The 25438-nt window shown below is 36.1% G+C and overlaps 1 protein-coding gene across 1 annotated transcript in view; it reads left to right on the top strand.

The window, feature by feature from the left end:
- Window positions 1–25438, top strand: part of LOC149787541 (uncharacterized) — a 591304-nt gene that overhangs the window by 33187 nt on the left and 532679 nt on the right. The window contains exons 15-23 of the mRNA XM_089975575.1: window positions 4299–4487; window positions 4905–5100; window positions 5408–5567; window positions 5867–6126; window positions 6676–6877; window positions 9739–9882; window positions 10548–11255; window positions 11706–15485; window positions 16021–16194. Of these exons, the coding sequence (XP_089831701.1) occupies window positions 4299–4487; window positions 4905–5100; window positions 5408–5567; window positions 5867–6126; window positions 6676–6877; window positions 9739–9882; window positions 10548–11255; window positions 11706–15485; window positions 16021–16194 (5813 nt within the window). The remainder of the gene's footprint in view (window positions 1–4298; window positions 4488–4904; window positions 5101–5407; window positions 5568–5866; window positions 6127–6675; window positions 6878–9738; window positions 9883–10547; window positions 11256–11705; window positions 15486–16020; window positions 16195–25438) is intronic.

Here is a 25438-nt window from a genome sequence, read left to right as displayed (position 1 = left end):
ACCAGTTGAAGGGAAAACATCGATATTGTCAGGCCAATACTTATTCGTACGCCGTAGCTAACAAATTATTTTCCTGCTTTGGAACAAAAGATGAATGCATTTTTATAGTTATTACATATCTCCTTCTTTTAAATATATTCCGCAGTTCAATAGGATGGAACTGAAGATATACTGAGAGTTATATCACTTGGTTTTTATGTTGATGTGAGATTATGTATGAGTACAAATCTAATAAAAAATCTGATCACATACCCATTAAATTTTGCCTTGTTTATTCTTGTGGTTGCTGCTTGACACTGAATAATTTCGATGGACTGTATATCTTTGACTCGGTAAGGGTCGTGTATAAATGAGCCAGTTATTCAGTAGAAAGCCTGATCGAAAGAATTGATTTAGTTTAGTAAGGATTCTGTGTGTGTCGATGTGTCTCATCATGTGTTTACAAAATCATGTGTTCAAGAATTTTGCACATCACAAACAGGTCTGTAGTTTCCTGCTAAGTGTCTATCACCTTTCTTGAAGACAGAGAGTTGTAGACATTTGTCCGTTCGTTTGGAAGTGTACCAGTGTCCAGCGAGACCATTAGAAAGTTCATCTGCATACATTTTCAGGACTATGTTTGTCAGGTCCCATGGCCTTTATGTTAAGTAGTTGTTTGAGGACTCCTTTGGCTTCAATGCTTAAGTGTCGGAGGTTTTTATTGGAGGTTTCTCTATATTTTAACTTTTGGTAAAGAGATATTTCTGGTAATGACCAATTGGAATTGCATGGCTAAGGTGTTTGTCTTGGTTTTAGAATCTGTAATAAGTTTGCCTTTCTGCTTGAGAGGTTATGTACCGATGTTGTCCTGTTTCTTTGCTTTGACCTATTTCCAGAATGGTTTGGGTTCTTTTCTATTAGCACTTCACTAATAACTTTGTTGACATGGTCTCATTCTGCCCTTCTGAATTGTTTTTATAGATTTGCCTGTACTTTGTCTCACTCTGCCCTTCTGAATTGTCTTTTGTATTTTTATAGATTTGCCCATACTTGGTACAACTGTTTTGCTTCTTTCTGTTTTTGTAGAGTTGTGCCTTTTTCTTTAGTGATCTACGGAGTTTTTTGTTGGCCGATGGTATGAATCATTTTAGAAGGTACATTTTTCCATGGATTTAAAGATTCTGTTTTTGAATGTTGACCATGGGTCTTCATTATCAATAGTGGTGTTATCTCATGTACACTGTTTATGGATTTCATGGAAAATGTTATTGCAGTCAACGAGCATCTATTTCCAACCAGCTCTAGGGAACTTAAATATTTTTCTTGGTGTCTGGTTGATGTAGGCAGGTATGCTGTCCGAGTCCACAATAGCCATCTGATCATCTGATATCCCAGGAGCCTTAACAGATAATTTGATCAGCGATGGATTAGTAATGAATAAAAGGTCGAAAAGTTTATTATTATGTGTAGCTTCCTCATGAAATCGTACAAGGTTTATTCACTCGTAGTATAGACTAGGTGTTACATGTTCCGATCTTGGACGTTGGGATGGTGAGAGTCCCAGTTTATGTCCGGCATTTGAAGTCTCTTCAGATTTTTAAATCCTTTGGTTTAGAAGCATTTTGGAGCCTAATTGATTCATCGATGTTAGAAGAAAGCGCCAACATATAGTATATGTTTGGATTTAAGTGACATTTTGACATTTTTCATTTCGCAGTCTGTCATCAAATCAATACATTCTAGATGTTATATTATCTGTACAGCTATGAATAATCCTCCTCTTCTAGTGCTCCTGTCGTTTTGGAAGACATTATGGCTTGTAGGACAAATTGCAGCTTTTTATGACATTTCCTGATAGAGGTTTACCTGGTTTAATGCCCGTGAGCCATATTTATTTCTGTTTATGATGTCAGGTTTCCTGTAATGAACAGCTGATTTAAATTCAAAGTTGTTTTCTCTAACACTTCTGCATATCATGTCCAGGATATGCAAGTTTTGTTTACTTGACAGGTCTGTGTAAGGTTTTGTATAACATTTATTGGTTGTTGATGTTGTTACATATAATTAATTTAATTGTTTGTTTGTTTTAAAAAATATTTTTATTTCATTACATCCTAGTGCAATGTAACATTGTATGTTGGATTTGACCTTGTCCAAAGTTGAGTTCATTTCTGCTTGACCTGACTGAATTTTTTTATTTTATTTTATATAAACAACTAAAACATAGCTAAATTATTCTCTCTGTGCATGGGCTTAATATCAAGACCATTATTAATAGAAAAAGTAAATATGTTTATTTGGGTCTGAGTTTTGGAATTTCCTGAGTGTAATCCAGGTTATGGTTTTGATTTTGTAAACATCAGGATCATTCTAGAAGGTTATTTGCCATTTGTTAACAGTTTTTTTTTGAAAATGCTAATTGTGATCTGAGGTCGAGTAGAGAACTATGTAATCTTATAATTATGAGGATTTGGTCATTCGTGATTTAACAGCTAGCACTTTTAAGTTGTATTATGTTGTGACCAGTTCCACTGAGTTTTATTTTCTTCAATACCGTGAGTTCTTTTTTTTCTCATTTTCACTTTGTGTTTTAGGAAAGCAAATTATTTATTAAATTTTACAAACCTTGTTTTGACTGCTCAGGTAATCTAGTGGTTAGAGCATCCCCCTCGGATGCAGGAGGTCGTGAGTTCAATCCCCAGCCAAGTTATACAAAAGAATTAGAAAAATGGTACTAACAGCTGCCTTGCTTAGCGCTCAGCATTAAGACGTTAGTGTTAGGACTGGTTGGCCTGGTGTCAGGATAATGTGACTCGGTGGGACATCATGCTACATGTCTGCAGCATGATGCCCCAGTGCTAGATATCACTATAAACTGCCACACTGCAGACATCATGGTGATATCACTGAAAAACTTAAAGCTATGTTAAAAATTCAAATTACACACAAATCTTATCGTCTTTCACTCTTTTCTTTTACTTGTTTTAAGAGCATATACTCGCAACAATGTTATTGACCTGCATACGACATTTAGTTTTTTCTTTTCTGATGATGTAGAAATGTTTCAGTCTTTAGGGCTACTGGTGTGGGCTAAATACAGCTGAATAAACTGACTCAATAGTATAATCGATATAAGTAAGCGGCAAAAAGGAGACATCGGGAATTCACAACAACAAAAGGCGAGGCTATCACATTTAAGGTTATCAGACATGCAACATTTCCAGACAACACTGGATCATTCTAGCACTATGTAATTCTCTGAACACATAGATGACCATGATTGGTGATGCCATACATTAGATCTATCACAGGCGATTGCTTCTTGAGACATGTTAAGAGCATACTCTTGGATAGCACAGGGCCAGACAGGTTTTACACTTACTTAGGAGCTCAGTATCACCAGATACTAGTAGAATTAACAATAAAAGTACTTTACATGTTGATGGTTTGTCTCTTAGCAACTAGCAAAATGGTTCTTCAGGATGTTTTCATGTATCGAAAGTTTGGTGGACAGGATCCGGCATGGATCACTGACCATAACCCCTGTGTAAAACAATAGGGAACATACAAAAAGTATGAATTTGAGTGTTAGAGTTCGTGTGAAATCCACTTTGTTGTGATTTATAGAAGAATGAAAGATGATGGCAATGGTGTGCTGGTGAGTACATTATGGCACTTGGCAGTACAATGTGAAATTGGTCAGTCTTACGTGGTTGATAAATATTGGTCGTAACTGTGCAGAAAAAGAGGCGACTGGGTATACCTATTACACCAATAATATTAATATATTTTAAAGTTCTGTGATAGTAACTCAAGTAGTTCATCGAGCTGACTAAACAAGACTGTCGTGTCTGCCATTTTGACTCCACCCACACAAAAATTGATAACTGGTGCAAATTCAAATAGGTTTCCCAGCGTTTTGGGGTAAACAAGCCCTTCATAAGGAGAAAAGACAAGTTACATATATAAGACAAACATTTAACACAAAATCTACAAAATATTATGGACTGCTATATGATATAATCACTGGGGGCAATTTACAATGAGAAATATAACAATACAAGATTCAGAATTGTGACAAGTTACAAGTTGGTTCTTGTTTTTATCAAATAGTCATATAGTGAACCAATATGTTTTGACCTAATTCTAAGTTATACTGTGCTGTAAAGATGTACAATATTGTGTCGCGGATGTCCCAGGCCTAAAGCGTTGGTTGACATGCACTTGATGATGTTAACAGTTGTATCTCACTTGGTTTGAATTGGATGGTTTAAATATAAACCAATCTCATTTCTTTTTCTATATTCTTCACAATGCAGACCCTACGAGTTTCGCCCTTATGAGGTCATCGGTGACTTGACTGGTGTGATTCATATTGGTCCTGGTCAGATGCTTAGACTTCAACATCCAGAAGGCATAGAGTTCATGACAAACATATACGTATACCATGGTGGCACTCTGGTTCTTCCGATGAGATTCGAGTGCTATAAGATGGAAATGCATATATGGTGGGTAAACTGGAGCAACACAGCTAATTTACAACAGTAAATGATATATCCATATTAATATAAATATTGTGGCTCATTAGAATGATTCATAATATGGGATTCATAATGAAGCCTCCTAATAAGTACATTTAGTGTTCAAGAACAATTCATTATTATTTCCTTTGACTTATCATAAATTATTGCCATACTTACAAATAAAAGATGACAAGGTCTTAAAATATTCATTGATGCAGGAAGCGATTACTAAAGCACTCCTTGTCTGTTCCATGACTTGAACCAATCAGCAGAACACATACTCTTGGATACATTGAAATGGGCTTTAAATTGACCATGAACCCCCACCAATTAATAAGAATATGCTAGAATAAATCCGCAATGTTAATTTTCACGATATTGGGAATTTTTCCTCTTCTGCAGGGGAACAGTAGTGCTGAAGGACTTAGTTATAAGTAGTGGATGCAAAGTATTCCTCGGAAGGGAGGGAACTTCATATCTTCATGGAGAGTCCGGAACACCTGGAGCTTACAGATTTGGAGAACTAATGGTGGAAGCAGGAGGAGAGATAACTGTTACCAAGGAAGCAACTCAAACAAATAACAAAATCGATATTCAGGTACATACATTTCACAACAAAAATGGTATAAACAATTAGACTTGCAGGTAAACATCACTTACATTTGTTAATAATTAGCAAGGAATGACATAAAATTGTTATCTGGCTAGTTGTAGAGTTTTTGGATATTTTGCTCTGTACAATCTAACTTTGGAAATATTTTTGAAAGGGTCTCACTCATATTTCTTTAAGTATATTTCATTGCCTATTAAATTCATTGTTTTTCGAGAATGGAATGAACTTATTATACATAATACAAACATTGCAGAAGACAACTATAGATAATATTATCCTAATGTATCTTCAGGCTGATACCATAAGAGTGCGTGGTGGAGGCCACGTCCATGCAGTTGACGTCAGCATAAAGGCTGCAACCCTGATTGTCGATGACCTTGGTAGGATTGTGGGTGATTTTCACTCCATACCTTGTATTACCGGGGATGGGTATTCAGGAAGTGGTGCTTCTGGTACGTAAATTGGTCAAACTGTTTAAAAATCCTGTATAAAATTTATTATCAGTAATTTGTTTCAATTCAAGGGTCTAATCACCACCTAAGGAGGTTCGTAAAGAGACAACCACCTAAGGAGGTTCGTAAAGAGACAAATCATGGCATCATGCTGTTTGACATAGGAGTAGCATAAACGTGTGGTGAATGTGGAGAGATTTTAAGTTGCTATAATGAAATTAAATATGTGTTCAGTTTCCTAAACAGATCAATATTAAGCTGGTCACTATCAATACATAAATAATTGTCTCATTTCTTAGGCGCTGGTCATGGAGGTTATGGTGGTCGAGGTAGTGGTCAGTCAAGGACAGGAATGGCCATGGGTCAGCTCTTTTACCCTTTAGATAAAGGATGCCACGGTGGAGGCAACAGTGGTGGTAGGGGCGGAGGGGTCATTAGGCTGATGGTGACACAAACATTACAGAATGATGGTCATATCATCTGCAATGGAGAAAATGGACAGGCTGGTGGAGGTGGAGGTAGCGGCGGATCTATTAACATTAAAGTCAACCTTATTAGGGTAATAAACCTTATGGTCAAAAGCGTGTTAAAGAATAAACTCTGCAAAAATAAATATGAACTTCTGTAATAGAAAAGAGAATATTGTGTGTGTATATATATATATATGTATGTATATGTATATATATATATATATATATATATATATATATATATATATATATATATATATATATATATATATATGTATATATATATATATATATATATATATATATATATATATATATGTATATATATATATATATATATATATATATATATATATATATATATATATATATATATATATATATATATATGGCTGGGTTTGTTTGTCTTGCTTCAGATAGTTGCTGTGAATTGATAACCCATATGTCACTTATTAATTCACCTTGGTTTAATGGCATTGTTACATTCGACCGGTCCTGAGAATTTTTTTCCTGTATTTAACTGCTTGAATAGATATTTGTGCACCATTACTATGAAATTAAAAGAATGTAAGCTAGAGTGTTTGTTTTTTAGTGTTTTCGCTAGTCGTATCAACCATCTTTTGCCGCTTCTCTGCTAGGGTTATGGAAGATTTCAAACAATTGGTGGAGATGGATCCACATCAGAACTCAGTGTTGGTGGTGCTGGATCTGGAGGTAGGATGGCCTTGTACTTTGCTGACAACAAAACATTTTCTGGATACTGGGATATGTATGGAGGTCTCGCTGGCGGCCGGGGTGCTGGAAATGGAAGTCCTGGGACAACATTCTTCTATCACACTGGTAAGTGTTCCCTTTTCTACTAACACTGGTCAACAGTGAAATCATTACTGACTTGAAAAGGCCCTAATCTGTAGTATTTTGGTGTGCCGAACACGAATATAACCGTGAAAAATTTGTATTGGCTCTCGTTTTGAAGATATTCATATACCTCATTTTCTATGTTTCACTGTGTAAATTTCTCCAGTAGGACTGCAGCAACATCCGGAATAATGATGTAACATTGCATAATACCATCATGCTCACATCATCCACAGTTGATTGCATCATTTTCTGATGCAATGCAATACTAATGCCATGCGGCTGCTGAAGTAAGTTGACGTCAGCAGTGTACTATACATGTGTAGGCCTATTATACTAATGCCAGGCGGCTGCTGAAGCTGATGTAAGCAGTGTACTATATAAAGCCCAATCAGATAGGTTCAGCATTTAAAATATTTTAGACGTTGTGCGAGACAGTTCAAGCTACTGTTACATAAAACTTATTATTTTATCCATTTACGTACAATAAAGAACAGTAATGCCTCGAAAGTGTGTTAATACCGCGGACAATTTTTGCTATATTTGTGGGGAAGTGACATTTGCCAACCAGAAGAAAAGTATCAATTCTCAAGTGAAGAAGGCATATCATCTTTACTTCGGATGCAAGGTTGGTGACCAAGACAAGCCTTGGGCTCCGCATATATGCTGTGCTACATGTACAACACAGCTTTCACAGTGGTTGAATTGCAAAAGGTCATCAATGCCGTTTGCAGTCCCAATGGTGTGGAGAGAGCCAAGCAACCACCTAAATGACTGTTACTTCTGCTTGGTTCCTCCTCTTTCCGGCGGAATAACGAAGCGAAAGAAGTCGAGAATAGTCTACCCAAACATTCCGTCTGCATTGAGACCAGTTCCACATGGTGAGGGACTTCCTATTCCAGAACCTCCAGCAGAATATTCTCTTGATTCATCTGACGAAGACAAAGGTGAGTCGACCTGTTCTTCTCCTGGTCCATCAGCATGCAGTGATCCAGATTTTCACTGTGGTGCATCATCAACCCCACACAGAATAACACAGGAAGAACTAAATGACCTGATTCGTGATTTGGACTTATCAAAGAACAAGGCAGAATTGCTAGGATCAAGACTCCAACAATGGAATCTTCTAGAAGAAGATGTCACAATTACTGCATATCGAAAGCGCCACCAGCAATTGGAGCCTTTCTTCAGAAAGGAAAGTAATCTGATATTCTGTTCCGATATTGAGGGCCTCATGAATGCTTTAAAAATCACTCATGACCCACAAGAATGGAGACTATTTGTGGACTCTTCGAAACTGAGTCTCAAGGCTGTGCTTTTGCACAATGGAAACATTCTTCCATCTATTCCAGTAGCGTATGCTGTCCACATGAAAGAGACATACGATAACTTAAGGCAGCTACTGAATTCCATTGAGTATAACAAGTACAGCTGGCACCTCTGTGGTGATTTGAAGGTAGTTGCCCTTTTAATGGGACTGCAGCAAGGATATACAAAATACATGTGTTTCTTATGCGAGTGGGATAGCCGAGCAAGGGAAATGCACTACATGAGGAAGGAATGGACTCACAGGCAGAATGTAGCCATTGGAGAGAAGAATATCCAACACCCAGCTCTGGTTGAGGCTCAGAAAATCTTGCTACCACCCTTTCACATCAAACTAGGTTTGATGAAGAACTTCGTGAAAGCCATTGACCGGACTTTGCCAGCATTCCGATACCTGCATGAAAAATTCCCTCGACTCAGCGAAGCAAAGATTAAAGAGGGAGTTTTTGTGGGTCCTCAGATTCGAGAGCTTTTCAAAGATGACCGGTTCAACAACTTGCTGGAAGGTGACGCGAAACAAGCATGGAATGCTTTTCGCCTAGTTTCTACAAACTTCCTCGGAAATGTTAGGGCAGAAAACTATAAGGAACTAGTAGAAGACATGTTGATGAAGTATAAGAAACTTGGCTGCAATATGTCTCTAAAGATTCACTTCCTTCATTCCCATTTGGATTTCTTTCCTAGCAACTGTGGTATTGTTAGTGATGAACACGGCGAACGTTTTCATCAAGATATCGCAACAATGGAACAAAGATACCAGGGAAAATGGTCCACTACAATGCTGGCTGACTACTGCTGGACACTCCTCAGAGATGCTCCCGAACAGCTGTACAAGAGACAGGCGAAGAAATCTAAGATGTAGTCAATGACTTGATTTTTTATAGGTAGGCTATTACAGTTGACCTTTTACTATTGGAATGCATTTCGTTATGTAAACATTAATTTCTTGCAGATTACAAAAAAACTAGAGCCAATTTTGCAATTTGACTGTCATATTCGTGTTCAGCACATAAAAATTGATAAAAATTGACTAATTTTATTTCAGTAACATGACTTTTGTAAAAATTTGTTGTCCAGTGTAATCAATCTCCCTTTATTTTATCATGTTCTGTCACTGTTATATTTGATAAATCTGAAATTTTATTTTCATGGGTATCTAAGAAACACAAAGGCAGACTTCATGCAGAACTATAAATGGTGCATGCCAAGAAAATATTTGGCAAAACTATGAGTGCATATTTGTTTAAATGTCGAGATCATGGATTTTTTCCCTAACAGTAATTCAGGATAAATCATACTGCTTTACCTGATTTTTTTGTCATAACGTCCATGATAACCATATTTCGCGTTTACAGGAATACATATGTTGACCATTATTGGTGGTCTTCCATGGCAATATTTCCAAGCATGACGAAAGGTTTTAAACCTGTCTTCCATATGCATGTTTGGGAAGATTGTTTTTTCTACGCTGACATTCAGTGTGTGATGGATCAAGGAAGTATTTTTTTTCATCACAGGGTTTAATCATTCTACACTTCTTATCAACAACAACAATCGTGGGCCAGATGGAAATTCGGGAATCATTAGGGATTATAGTGATTTATCACAGGACGAGGGGCATGCATGGTTTCTTTCTCAACATGGTAGCCACGTGTTAGCAGGTATGTATTAAAATCTCAGTTTCAAAATCATGACACCTTTGTTTATAAGACTTTCTTAAGCCAGTCAGTCAGCAATTGAGTTATTATGATTGATTACTTGATTTGATATATCTGCTTTTAAAGGTGAAGTTCTGTCAATTACTCAATTATTGCATACATTTGGCGTATATATCTAATTGCATACATTTGGCGTATATATCTAAGTGCATACATTTGGCGTATATATCTAATTGCATACATTTGGCGTATATATCTAATTGCATATATTTGGCATATATATCTAATTCTCTTCAAACACTGTTCATTCAATAGCTGACTGCTCCAATGGCCTAGTGGTTAGAGCATCTGCCCCAGATGCGGGAGGTCAAAATGGTACTAACAGCTACCTCACTTGGTGCTCAGCATTAAGAGGTTAGTGTTAGGACTGGTCGGTCTGGTGTCAGGATAATGTGACTGGGTGGGACATCATGCTACATGTCTGCGGCATGATGTCCCAGTGCTAGACATTACTATAAACTGCCACACTGCAGAAATTGTAGTGATATGACTGAATTTTTTTTAAAGCTATGTTAAAAATCCAAATCACACACACACACAGACACATTCAATAGCTCGAATATCATTTTAATTTCCTAATTCTAAAATTTGTAAAATTCTTTACTCAGGTAATGACAGTTACCATTTCAACGAGCTTCAAATCTACGGACGTGCACATCTAGCTGTTCTAACCAATCCAGTGTACAGCCAAGCAACATTGCTCTTTGATAACATGATTGGTGACAGGACAGGAGCTATCCATGTTGGTAGGAATCAGGTTATGGATCTCCTTCGGGACAGGATTGATCTTCCATTCAGCGTCCATGTGTATGATGGAGGTTACCTCGGCATGGCTCCCGACACCAACATACATGGGGTCGATATTTTCCTGAACGGAACACTTGCAAATGTAAAGAATTTGACAATCCACCACAGCGGCAAGTTATGGCTAAACAGGCAAGGGCACACACTTTCTGAATCTGCCAGTTTCTATGCCTTTGACTTTGTGCATGTCAAAAACAAAGGTTATCTTCATATGATCAGTGACCCAGTCTCTGAACCTGGCATCTCCTTCACAACCATTGGTCTAACCATCGATGGAGGTGGCCTTGTCCGTGGAACTCATCTCTATTTCTACTCAACTAATATCACAGTTGATGCGGGTGGAGTTATAAGCGCCGATGGACTTGGTTATGAACTAGCTGATGGGACTCCCACTCATACTAATGGATCATTCCGAGTAGGACTTCATGGACAAATAAATCCTGGAATCGGGTTCACTGGTTCTGCGGCATCATCTGGTGCTGGCCATGGAGGGAGTGGAGGGCGAGGGAAAGGTAAATCTGGTGCAAGTTTATATTGTACTTTCCACGTGTGCAGGTATATTGTATTTTTCTGTCATGGCTTCAGTCAAAAGATTCAAATAATGGTATTTGTCTTAAGCTGTTAATGCACAGTTTTAACTTTTAGAAAAACTTCTATGCTTTTAACATTTTCCATGACTTTAATGGCAGAAAAGGATACATCAGAATGAAAAGCAGAATACTATTTCCAGTTGTTTGTGATTATAAGTCCTTCAAATATCACTGCATAATAAAATTTGAGTGATACATGATGCTCTGCGTAGGAAAGACCAATGACATTTGTCTTTAATTGCAAATACACTGCATATCATCGCCTTACCACTGTTTTTAAACAAGATTTCTTAGTATTTGATTTGTAACATTCAGAATTTACATTATGATATTTATTTAGTCATACTTATCATTTACATTGTTTGCATGTAGATCTTGAGAAAGGAGGAATTCCAAATGGAGATATCTATGAACCTACTCTGTTTGGGAGTTCAGGTGGTGGTCCCTCTGGCGGCGCAGGAGGTGGAAGGATCTGGCTTAATGTCACAAACACCATTTATATAGATGGACTTATCACGGCTAGTGGATATAATGGCATAACATCAGCTGGAAATGCTGGTGGAGGAGGTAGTGGAGGCAGTATTTGGTTACACTGTAACACAATTTCAGGATATGGCAAGATTCTAGCTAGAGGTGGAAATGGCTCTTACTTCATAGACTCCATTGGAAACAAATTATATGGTGGTGGAGGTGGTGGTGGTAGAATTGCTATGTACTTTAAGGAGAACACCACATTCAGCGAATTTCGTTATTTAGCTAATGGTGGTTGGCCTGGAATGAATTGTAATACTTGTGAGGGAGGTGGTCCTGGCACAGTGTTCTTGTATCACATGATTCAGAATCACAGATCTCTAATCATTGATAATAATAATGCTCCAGCAGCAAGAAATAAATATGTAAATTGGGACGATGTAAGTAAAGATGGTGGGCGTGCCTGGATATTGCCACTATCTGGACATCATCGCTTTGCCTCCTCAGCCTTTGTGTATGAATTCGAAGAACTACAAATTTATGGCCACGGTCATTTAGCTGTTCTCCCTCTCAAAGATGTAAATGTGGTTAATGTTGAGACCAGTTCTGGCATTGCACCAATTTCTTCAAATGCCAATGTAACGATCTATTTCAGATACATGATAGGTGATAGAACAGGGTCTATTCACATCGGCAAGAATCAATATATGAATCTTCTGAGGGAAGAAATTGACCTGCCTTTCAATTGCTATGTGTACAATGGAGCATATTTAGGTCTTGCGCCAATAACGTTCGTCCATGATGTTGAGATCCATGTAAGTGGAATTCTAGCAAACATAAAAAATTTAACTCTTCACCATGGCGGATACTTGTGGCTTAAACATGGAGGACGAACCCCAGATGAGGATTTGAGTAATTATAAATTTGAATATATGCGGATTCAGGATGATGCAGTCGTGAATGCCACAACAGATCCTATAATGGAGCCTGGAATCACCTTTATTATGAAATCCCTTACTGTAGAGGGAGGTGGCATCATGCATGGTACCCACCTGACAATGCTAATGGAGAATATAACTGTGGATGGCGGAGGCAAAATATCTGCAGATGGGCTTGGATACAATTTTTATCACAGACATGAAACACATGGACATTTGTCATTACATGGCCGCGTGAATCCTGGTGTACCAGATGAAATGCATGGCATGGGATGTGGAGCTGGTCATGGTGGAAGTGGGGGCAAACAGTCTAGATACAATGCTAGAGCTGGCTTTGCATATGGTGATATCTATGAACCTGACAGGATAGGATCTGCAGGAGGTGCAGGTATAGGTGGAAAACCTGGAGGAACAGGTGGGGGAGTCATTTGGTTTAATGTCACAGGAGTGATTGACATCGACGGGGTTATCAGTGCTGATGGAGGAAATGCTGAGAAAAATTCTGGTTCTGGTGGTGGAAGTGGTGGTAGCATCTGGATGTACTGTAATCTTATCAAAGGATTTGGTAAAATCACTGCTCATGGAGGAGATGGGTCTAATGGAACTTCCTTTGGGAGTGGAGGTGCTGGTGGTAGAATTGCTTTATACTACAACTATAATGAAACCATGTCCAGCTTTCGATACCAGGCTTATGGTGGCAAAGCAGGAGATTCCTCAGTCTCTGAGAGTGGTGGAGGTGGTACAGTATTTATATACAGCAGGACTCAGAATCATACCACACTGATTATCGATAATGGTGGATCGGCACCAAGAAATAAGTTTAACATCATCAATAATTACCAAAATTTATCCTTTGACAGTTGCAGAACCTGGATATTGCCAGAATCGGGGCTGCACTTCTTTGCCAATGGTCGCTTTATTTTCAGTTTTGATGAGTTGCAAATATATGGCAGGGCACATTTGGCAATTCTTCCTGATGAAGTTGACACAGCTGTTGACCTCTTCTTCCTATATATGATTGGAGACCGTACGGGGACTGTACATTTGGGAAATGCTCAGGTTTTTGATTTGGAGCGTGATGAGATAGATCTACCATTCAGTGTCAGAGTGTATCATGGAGGTTTTCTTGGCCTTAGCCCCATTACAATTGTCCACGGTGTTAGCATCTGGCTGCATGGAACTTTGGCACATGTTGAAAACATAACTCTTCACCATAACGGATTGCTGTCTTTAGAAGACGGTGGTAGAACTGAACATCTTCCTTCGAGTAGTTATGAGTTTCAATATGTCAGGATTCAAGACAACTCCACAATTAGTGCAGTCACAGACCCTGTCTTACAACCCGGTATAATTTTTGAAGTACACAAAAGCATCTTTATTGAGGGTGGCGGTACTTTCTTGGGAACCAACATCACTGTCTTGGCTGTTGACATAATAATCGATGACGGTGGAAGTTTACATGTGGATGCACGAGGATATAGAGCTGAAGATCCTCAGACAGGAAGCATTAATATTGGCCTTGGGGTGACCAGTTCTCAAGGATCTTCAGGTGCTGGACATGGAGGAACCAGTGGCCTGGGAGCTGGCACATCCCTGACTGGTCAACCATATGGACATCTGTACCAGCCCTATGCTTATGGTAGTGCTGGAGGAGGAGGCCGAGGTGTAGGAGGCCGAGGAGGAGGCATACTGTGGCTGAATGTCTCCAATGTGCTTGAAATAGATGGAGAAATAAGAGCTGATGGAGGAGATGCAACAGGTACATCAGGAGGTGGAGGTTCTGGAGGAAGCATCTGGATATATACTCACTGGTTTAAAGGGATGGGAGACATAACAGCTAATGGAGGCAGCCAGTATGCAGGGGGCACTGGAGGTGGAGGGGCAGCAGGTAGAATCGCAATTTACTTCAGTGTAAACCAGACCTACCGTGGCACATACCAGGCTCATGGAGGGTATGCTGAAGGCAATGCTGAACCGGGCGGACCTGGCACTGTTTTTCTTTATCATCAGAGGGAAGACCATACTACTCTGTATATCAACAATTTGATGAGGAAAAGCAAGCATGTGAGACCGATAAAAAACTACAAGAATATTAGTGATGATAGCTTTAAAGCATGGCTCATGCCTGATGCTGCTCGTCATTGGCTTACAAGTGGTGTCCATGACTACAGGTTCGATGAATTTCAAATATATGGAAATGCACATTTTGCTGTCTTGCCGAAGCCATTTGAAGCTGGTAGCAACCTCCATTTCAAGCACATGATTGGAGATCGTACTGGATTTATCCATATCGGACAATTTCAAAGGATAGATTTAAAAAGACAGTTTGTTGATACTCCATTCAGTTCTTACATATATGAAGGTGGATATCTGGGTTTAGCGCCAGAAACGAATCTGGAGAAAGTGTTTGTGCATGTTGAAGGAACTCTTGATCACATTGTGAATCTGACTCTTATCGCTGGTGGTGAGATGCGCATGTTCTTGACGGGTTCAACTAATAACCGAAACCGACTGAACTACTACATTAATGGAACAACTGTCATCAAAGCAAGGTCCTCTATAAATGCGTCAAGCCCTAACGCCCACAGCGACCAGTATAACATCGTTATGAACACCCTTATTGTAGAAGGGGGTGGCATTGTACGAGGTAGTAACATGAAGATCACAGCCACTGACTTGACAGTCGATGATGGCGGCGAGATTGACGTTAGTGATGGAGGGTATATCTCACAACAAGGTCCAGGTAGAATCTTCTTTCTTTTGCAATGCATACATGTACCTGTTGATATATAGATTAATTTACAGATTAATTTTATAGATTGATTGATTGATTGATTGATTGATTGATGATAGAGAGATAGATAGATAGATCGGTGCAAGCAAATGTATGCATACATGTGCAAGAACAATTCTAAAATTGGTAAATTTGCGTGTCTACCTTTTAGCTATACATTACTAGCGACAGTACGACTTTTCTTCTTGTTTGCATTCTATTTTCAGTTTAATATATTTAGAGTAATCCACTACCTGTCATAATGGATTCATATAGGTTTTTGTTGTACCATACAATGCCAATTTTAAGATCCTTTCTTAAAAGTGTTATACTTGCAAGTAAATGTAATCTCCTAGAAGAGTTGTTGTCTTGCTTTGTATCTGAAATCACATCCCCATCAATTTTTGTTATGGTACTCTTTTATGATGACTTTATTTTGACATTATACTTTGCTCTTTAACTTTAATTATTTTTCTTAATTTTTGCATCTTTCATTTGTCACAAGCTCCAGGACTGTGGCATCGTTTGGGGTCAAGTGGTGGCTCCCATGGAGGTTTTGGAGGTAGGGGAGCTTGTGGGGGTTTTGTAACATGCAAGTTGAAGCGTAATTTGCCATATGGAGACCTGTACCATCCCTCTGAATATGGAAGTGGCGGTGGAGGAGTTAAAGCAGGAAGAGGTCGGTTGTTAATATGTTTAAGTTTAAAAACTTTACAGAGGGTGATAGCTGCAGAAAGCAAATCTTGCCTTCTGATTAAAAAATATGCATCCCACAGTTTTGAGGGGGAGATTTATCTGCATGTATTTAAGTTCACATGAAAATTAAGATCAGATTAAAGGAGGTATCTTTAATAAAATCTGAACCATACATGAAATGTTAATCGATTTATAGGTTGAATATTAGTACAGTAGATTATGTTAATTAATTTTTCCATCCAATGGCAGCATCTTTATTATAATAATAGTCATTACACAGCATCGACATTATATTTTTTCTTTTTTCCATACATTTCAGAAACTAACTGAGATTGTTATATTTCTAAGTTGTAAACGAGTATTTAACTCCATTTTTATTGGGTACATTCTTATTTATTAGTAGTGACACATTTGAAATCTGGGCATTGGAATCAGATCGATTGAACTAAAAATAATTGCAAACAGTTACTTTTAAGGTGGAATGCTACAATCTGGTTTCCAAACCAATGAATCATATCTCTCCAACTGGTTTCCATTCTAGTGATACATATCTCTCCGACTGGTTTCCAATCCAATCAGACATATCTTTCCAAATGGTTTCCAGTCTAATGAGACTTCTCTCGGACTGGTTTCCAATCAAATGAGACATATCTCTCCAACTGGTTTCAATCTAATGAGACTTCTCTTTGACTGGTTTCCAATCTAGTGAGACATATCTTTCTGAATGGTTTCCAATCTAATGAGACATATCTCTCAGACTGGTTTCCAATCTAATGAGACATATCTCTCCAGCTGGTTTCCAATATAATCAGACATATCTCTCCAAGCACAGATTACAGTTTGTTTAAATTTGCGACATAGAGGGTTTACTAATTCAAACCAGTGCTCAACGTGACAGCTGTAGTATAAATACCAGCCTATTTTAAAATCAGCTCTATATAAACGATTTCATTATTCAAATAAGTGATCTGAGACTGAATCTTAAAGAATTTTGATGACAATGAATGATGATATTTTAAATAGTGTCAAGAAGATTTTCCTGATCCACTCAGACATTTCATTTTCAGCTAATTTTCATGTGCACTACATTAGCACAAAGAAAAAGAAATTTAGACATTTTTATGTTTTTTTCTTCTGAAAATACTTTTCCATATGTATGTCGATGTTTTTCGGTAAATTGATGATTAATATCTTGTTCATAATTGTGCATTTGATCCCCAGATTTCTATTGTACAGAGATCAAATTTAAGCAATAATGGTGCAGCTTAATTTGGATTTGTCTTTTATTCCTGTAGAAACACCATTAAGTATGGAAATTCTCTCTTATTAAATTATGAAAATACTGAAACAAGTTTTCTAAATAAAAAAAATCATTCGCTTTCTGCCATGTTGCCTCATTTAGATTAAGTTTACAATTACCACCTTTTTTTTAAAGGAAAACTAGCTTCTGTGAAATGAAACCAACACGTAGTTGAGTGGTCGATGTAATTGAAGCTCCTTTTCAATTAGCAGTTCTTAATGTCTAAATTTGGGAACATGAAGTGCTGGCATTAAATAATGTGGCAATTTAACTTTAATCTTCTAAATAATTTTAGCATTTACATGAATCACACAATGTTTATAAAAAAGATTAAACTAGTTCAAATCTGTGGAGGTGCAATTTTCATTTGTGAGGGAGTTTACAAGGGGTAGATACAATGAGGGTCAATTTTGGCCCATTGTCAACAATTCACCATATTTACAAAAATACTCATTAGTCTTGGTTTTCTGCAAATTGACTAGAATGTAGTCAAATTCATCGAATAGAAGTGTAACAAGCTGTGTTGTCCTTACACGAAATTACGTGATGCGGTCTACGATAAGAACACATCTTCCTCAATCCATTGTTTGATTTCTTTTGCATTATGCTGTAAAATATGTTTTAGGTTACTGGTACCATTGTTTGTGTGATCTGCAAAGCAAAGTCCTAGTATGGAAACAATATACCCAGTTATACATTTCCATTTTAGCTTACAAATCAGCAAAGCAATGCATGTGCACACACTTCTGATTGTTCTCTCTCGTAACACAGGTGGATACATGCTCATAAAGGTATACAAAATCTGATGTACTGAGGCCGTAAGTGTTAAATACTCGTCATCTTCCAAGGCATTTGAATTATCAAAATCTATTATCCTCTGTCTGCTTTGCAAGGCAATATTGCGTATTGTATGCATGATATCCATAATTCTAGTGTGATTAAAATTTGACCCAGTCTCGGACACTGTAGTTTCTTCAGTAGTCTGCAATACGTTGTCCTTGAAAGATGCATCATTCACATGAACTGGACAGCTTAGAGCACCAGTTGAGAGAAAAATCATCTTGCGAAGAAAGAAATCATAATGACATTATTGTACAACAAACACCAGTTTTGGGCCATGCCGTCTACAAAAAATAAAGCAGGTTGAATTACTACATCCAGTACATGGAATGGGCAGGTTGATGTTCACTGGACCCCTTTCGATCAATTTTCTTCTTGTCTATACTCGTGAATTTGGTGGCATTTCCTTGCAGTTATTTGTGAGATAGAGTAAATAGAAATGGCATCTCGACTAGAGAAGTACTTTCGTCTGCAACGACATCATATTATATCACCAGTATTGATTCAAATAAGGAATGTCTTTCTAAGGAACCTTCGCAAAGACCTGTTGGAATCGCTATGTAAGCTTTTTTTTTCATTGGTTTTTGTCCGTTTTGAATAAACTTTGCATAGGAATATAATTTTTCCGTTCCTGGCATTGGAATTTTTAAAATATTTTGCTTAAGATAGTCTTGCTAGACATTATCTCTCAACCATATTGATTTATTTGTTTTACACGAGTAAATGAGGTGAATCACAAAAAGAATGTAATCAGAGGAATATTGACTTTCAGTAAGAAATAAAAACAGGATATGGACATGTATCAAATGGATAATGGATATATTTCATTTATTTAGTGAAATTACTAGGGATTTTTTACCCACAAGAAATATTTAATAAATAAAATTAATAATGTTGGCAGAAATAAAACTGATACATTCTCACAATAACAACAACAACAAACTATTGTAAACAAAATTCTCTAATAATTCAAGTTAAGAAATCACATACTTTTTGGAGAAGAAAACAAATATACCAAAAATACGATCTTGGTTGAATTCTAATGTGTTTCTTATTGTGAGAAGTGGGCATAATTCAATCGATAGAAAAAAATTATGTGAAGAATTAAATTTACTCAAGTGAATTATCCAATTTACATTTCTAAAATTTCCACAGATTGACAGACTTGAATAAAAAGATTTATTTTCCATGGTGGGACTCGATCCCTCATGATGTCACTATTATTAACATACCTGCCATCGACCTCTAATGAAAACTGTAGCCTAACTAGCAAGGATTATTTTTTTCCCTTTATACTAACGGTAAATATACAGTTGCGATACATCATTAATTTGTGATTTTTATCGATTTCTTGGTGTATAATTACTTACATTATTGACTATTGTAGTTTTCATTAGATAAAAGACAACCAATTTATGGGAAACATTCGTATATATTCCGAAGTACAAATAAGACATTTGAATTAATTTGCTCATTATAGTAGGAACATCAGTTTAGATCGTTATAGAGATTTAAGATAAATAAATAGTCTACAGACTTTCTTATTTTTTGCATGGTCCACATGTGAGAACCATAATGATATTCAAGTAATTCATTGTTCATGTGTACTTTATATTTTGTGAAAATATGAAATTGTTTGTTGGGTATGGACCACTTGAAAGTTTAGAAAATAACACAAATTTTAGTGTAAAATTGCTATTTTATAGCCAAATATGACGTCATGAGCATGTGCCTAAGACATCATATGTAAACAAATTATATGCAGTTGCAATTTTGAGTTTGTTGAATGTTGATCATTTTTTTCCCATGATATTCTCAATAAAAATACTGCTTGAAAATTGTAATTTTTGTGGGGACAGAAAGAGCAAAAAATAACCCTTATAGTACATACCCCATTGTAGCTGTGCACTTAAAAGATTGTACTCCCAACTGTTTCTGAATCTCCAAGGTTTTTTGTACCTAAATGAATAAGAATTGTTTAATGTTTAAAATTACAGGCTCATTGAAGCTTAGTGGACATGCCTTGTTTAAAAATGTTAAAACTGTAGGCACCATTGTCTTCAGTACTAGTATATAAATAATTGAAACATTAGCAAAATCTAGTAGTTTAAATTTATTGTGTCATCGCAGACAAATTTGGGAGCCCATTCATGCAGGTTTTCATATTTCTTCATAATAATTTGACTTTTGGAATGTCAGGTTGGAGAGCAGTAGTTGAAATTTGTTGCGAGGAAGATCATCTTCAAAATATGGCAGAGATAAAAGTCAAAATGTATAACCAGTTATGAAAGTTATTCCTTTGAATCAGGCAGAATTGTTGATGTTTGTTGTGTAACTGACAAAGCTCCAATCTCCTTCCACCGCATAATTTTTGCCAATGCAAGAAACCATAACAAGCTTTGTTTTAATAAATACAAAAAGTGTATTTCATTCACCAAAATTAGTTGTAATATGATGAAGTTTTAAAAGAATATGGATAGATATTGTTGTAATATGACATGGTTTTAAAAGAAAAGGATAGATGTAAAAAAAGATATAGTTGTAATATGACAAGGTTTTAAAATAAAACGGATAGATATAAAAAGAAGAAAGAACAGTCAGAAAACATTTTTTCCCCCTAAAATTTCAAGTGAAAATGAATTTTAAAAAATAACACAACACTAACTATATTAGGTTGTTTAATGCTATACTATCGTCATGGTAAAACCGGTATTTGTGATACAAATTGCAACATCCCTCCTCGTTGTGATCTTAAAAGTTGCGACTATAGCATGTGTAGTGTGTTCTAGTTTAATTATGCTGGCTTATGCCATGGTAACATGGTTGCGATGGGTGTTGGCATAACTGTGCATGGCTCATGCCATGGTAACATAGTTGCGATGGGTGTTGGCATAACTGTGCATGACTCATGCCATGGTAGCATGGTTGGGAAGGGTGTTGGCATAACTGTGCAGCTCCTGCTTGTTTACTACTTTAGGTAAAATGATAATATTGGTGCAAAGCATCATATCACCTGCCACAAACCCTTGCAGTGACTAAATATAGGCTGCAATTATACTGAATAAAGAGAAATTACTTCTTTAAAACAACATATTAAATTGTGCAATTACCTATGACGGTTGTTTGTTTTGGTATTGATACATAACCCAGAGTGATATGGTATCACGGGTCTTAAAGTTAGCTATCAGCGAACAAGTAAATAAAGACAGTGACCTTCAAAATACTTTATAGGTCTATTTTTTATTTTTATAGTACCAAAACAAACTATCTGTATGATCATTTAAACTTGTTCTCATGTTAGAAACTTGATGTATATGTTTCACAAAGTATAAATTAACTTCAAAAATGGATGCTACTGCCATTTGTGTCCTCTAACAACAGAAACATATCTCAGAGAATTAAAGCAATGTATCAATAACCACCTGTGAAGAGGGAGTGACAACAGGACTATCGGTGAGAATCGGCCCACTATTGTGACTCTGTGGTTTTAAATTAAGTAAGAGAAAAGAGTGAGAAGCAACAAGCTTTCAAAAATTTAACAAATAATTCATTTCCCAAGAATACAAACTGAAAATGTAAAAAAGGAACTTACAGTATTGCAAATTAAATTCCAACTAATCATAGAATTAAAGGCATGAGTCCTAACAATTGAAGTTTACTGGAAATCCATTAAATCCAACAGTGAAATTGTTGATCTGTCTGTAGTGGCCCATACTGTTGGATCACAATAATGAATCCAAGAATTAAATTCTTTTTTGAAATTTCAGGTCTCTATTTCCAAGAGTGTTATTTTTGATGAGCACTCTCTATTTCCAGTTAATAAATAATCTGAATAAAATCTAACACAAATAAATTTTGGGACACAACAATAATACAACTGATTCTACTACAATCTTAAAGCATGAATATATGATTTTTCTAGTAGCGAGATTATATAGTCCTCTACTTGACCTCAGGTCACAATTATACTTATAATTAGAAGGTCTTTTTTCTAAAATTATAATATAGAAGGTGAAATATGTCAGGTAGGCCAGGTAATATTTATAGGGGAATTCCAATAACCTAGACACAGACCTAAATAAATGTTTACTTCTATTAATAATTCTCATAATATTAAACCCATACACATAAAACATATATTAGATATGTATTAGCTGTTTACAGAATAAAATTTTAAAAAAATTAAATGATTCAGGTCAAGTTAAAAATGAACTTGATTTTTAATGAGGTCAAGTCCAACATTCAATGTTACATTACAATAGCATATAATAGAACAAAAAGAAAGAATACCAACTAACAAACAATGCATATTAAATATGTATAACGTCCTCCTACATGTGCATGAAAGTACGTGATGACCACAGACTGTTTAAGCAACTCTAGGTGTTCCAACACAAAGTAATAAATGATTTTTATTTTTTAATTTTGTTACATGACAAAGTAATGTAATTTTGTTTACTGGGAATTTGGTATTTTCCAGAAAATTCATTTTGACCTGAATCTTTTCGTAAATACCTAATAATAGAAACACTGTTTCTATTTTTTATTTAGTTCCCAACCTTGATTCAGAAATCACTGAGACAAGTAAACAACTTTTTATTTTTATTTTCTTCTCAGAGTAAAATGATTGGTTTTTATCAAGGTCATACTAGGAGTACGTGTTTTCTTTTATATGTAAACAGCCTCTATTTCACAAATCTGGGTTTTCCGAAATTGTGCAGTAGTTGAGTTTTATACCGATGTCTATAGAGATGTTTCTCAGTTGGGCTTTTCAACACTGGACATAAAGATGTTCGTTTGGACAGTTTGGAGTTATAATTTTTATTCAAATTATTTAGATTCTAAAAGATTAATTCTTTTTCCTGGAAATATTTAAGTGCTCATACAGAATTCTTGGACAAAGACATTTATTTAAATTTTATTCGGAGATTCAAACACTGGAATATTATTGTTTGTGAATCAACAAAGAACTGTAGATACAACAGCACAATACTGACTGCTGTATACGTCGTCACCTTCCATTTGGGATTTTTCATCGGGACTCAAACTTTAATTCATTAGAACATTTTATTACTTGGACTGCTGAATTTCAATTCTTGGATTATTCTTGGATTATTTTTGGATTTGATTCTTAAAACTGTAAGTTCTTATTTTTTTTCTTCGTTTTTACATTGTTTTTCCAGGGAAATAAATTATTTGTTAATTTTTCAAAGCTTTTTGTTTTCACTCTTTCTTTTGTTACTATTTATTAGAGCCTAAAAATGTAACATAAGAAATTGATGATCCTTCCGAATCCCCCATAAGCAAGTTTTAAAGTTATTAAAAAATTCTCTAATATAACTTTTACAGTTAGTTCCATATGGCACTGTGTTAAATGTTATGGCAAGGGGGACAAATTGCTTGGCAATTTGCCAATTTGCTTTAGTTAGCTCCACTTATCTTGAGCAGATGATGGTGGCAATAAGACAGACATGTGAAACAGAGTAGCTGTATATATACTTATATTTCAATGGAGTAAAATAAAGTAATAGATTACAGTGTAAAAGACCAACATGGGTATGTGAGAAAGCTTGCCAGTAGCTTCCCATGGGTTGTTGATTTTTTATTTGGGTCTTTTCTGGCTACTCGTCCACCAAATAAACCCCATAAAACCGAACCAAACAGTATAAAAAGTAACATAATTTAATTAATATCTCTTCCCAGAACTAAGCACTTCTGCTTGTTATCTAGAATTTCAAAATTTTAAATTTGTTATTTTAAATATTTACTCTTTTTATCAGAAGTTTTTCATTAATTAATTTCTGTTTTGATATTTGGCATACTGATCAAATGATTTCTTAACAGCTTTGTTTGCTTTCCCAATAATTTACATGTCACAACTTCATACTTACATGTGTTTAGATTAACACAGTCAATGTACCAAGTAGTTGGGGCCCTGAGTGGCTGGTTGACCTAAAGCACTCTCCGTTACAGATCACTGCCATCTCACCTCTGTCTGCGTAGGTTTGAGTCTCGGATTCGGCCAATGTGGGTATGTGAGAAAGCTTGCCAGCAGCTTCTTGCGAGTTGGTGTTTCTTTCTGGGGTTTTCCCGGGTTCTTCCTCCACCATTAATACTGGCCACCATGTATAGCTTATCGTGTGCTAAAAAATGGCGTTAAGCCCTACAACAACAACAACAAGTACCAAGTAGTTATGCTGTACTAGCGTGTTTGTTCTGCTAATATGCCATCTTTACTCACTTATAAGTCAAATACAAATGCAAACTTTTCACACCCAGATCTGCCATTGCATGATGTTACAGCAGATCTGAGTCAATGCAGTTTGTTGGTACTAATCAATAGAACAAATGACAGACCCTGACTTGCCAGCACATTATAAAACAGCAGATCAGGGTCTATGCTGTTTTCAGTTGGACTTAACTCATAACCAAGTACATATGGTAGTGGTATGTGTATCTACAATTTTTATAATTTTTATTCATGGTTACAGGTCATTCAGGTGGTATCTTAGAAGAATTAAGTTAATTCGTATTTAGACAATCATGTGAGATATTTTGTGAAATCTGCAATTTGTTACACAGTATTAAGAATATGCATAGAAATAGCTTGGATTTTTTTTTAAATTCATATTTCTCATGTTGTTGTTACATCAAGTCTGCAGACATGTTTTATGTTATATTTAGATATTATTTGTAAGGAAAAACATTTGTTAGCATTATTCATTGGAAATAGAAAGTGCTCATTCGACTATAATACTATTTTGGAAATTGTGAATTTTTCAAAGGAGTTCAGGACAATGCCATTTTGACAATGTCATGACTTTTGGCAGACTAATATGTACACATCCGGTTCAGAAGTTTATACGGAACTTTTCATACTTTTGGACTTTAATAGAACTTTTTAAGGACTGTTTTAGATTCACTTCATAATACATTAAGCTCCTCTCAAATTTTCATTTATAACTTTCATAATGAAATTCTTTGTTGTGTTTTACAAAACTTGTTGGTTTTGCTTCATTCTGTTACTTAGTTTATGACCATAGAGTTGTAGATTTGGTTGAGTTAACTTCTATCAAGGAGTTCTATA

The sequence above is a fragment of the Sinohyriopsis cumingii genome, chromosome 11 (genome assembly GCF_028554795.1).
Source record: "Sinohyriopsis cumingii isolate HCF-2022 chromosome 11, ASM2855479v2, whole genome shotgun sequence".
NCBI classification, from domain to species: Eukaryota; Metazoa; Mollusca; class Bivalvia; order Unionida; family Unionidae; genus Sinohyriopsis; species Sinohyriopsis cumingii.
This window is presented reverse-complemented; position numbering and strand designations above follow the sequence as displayed.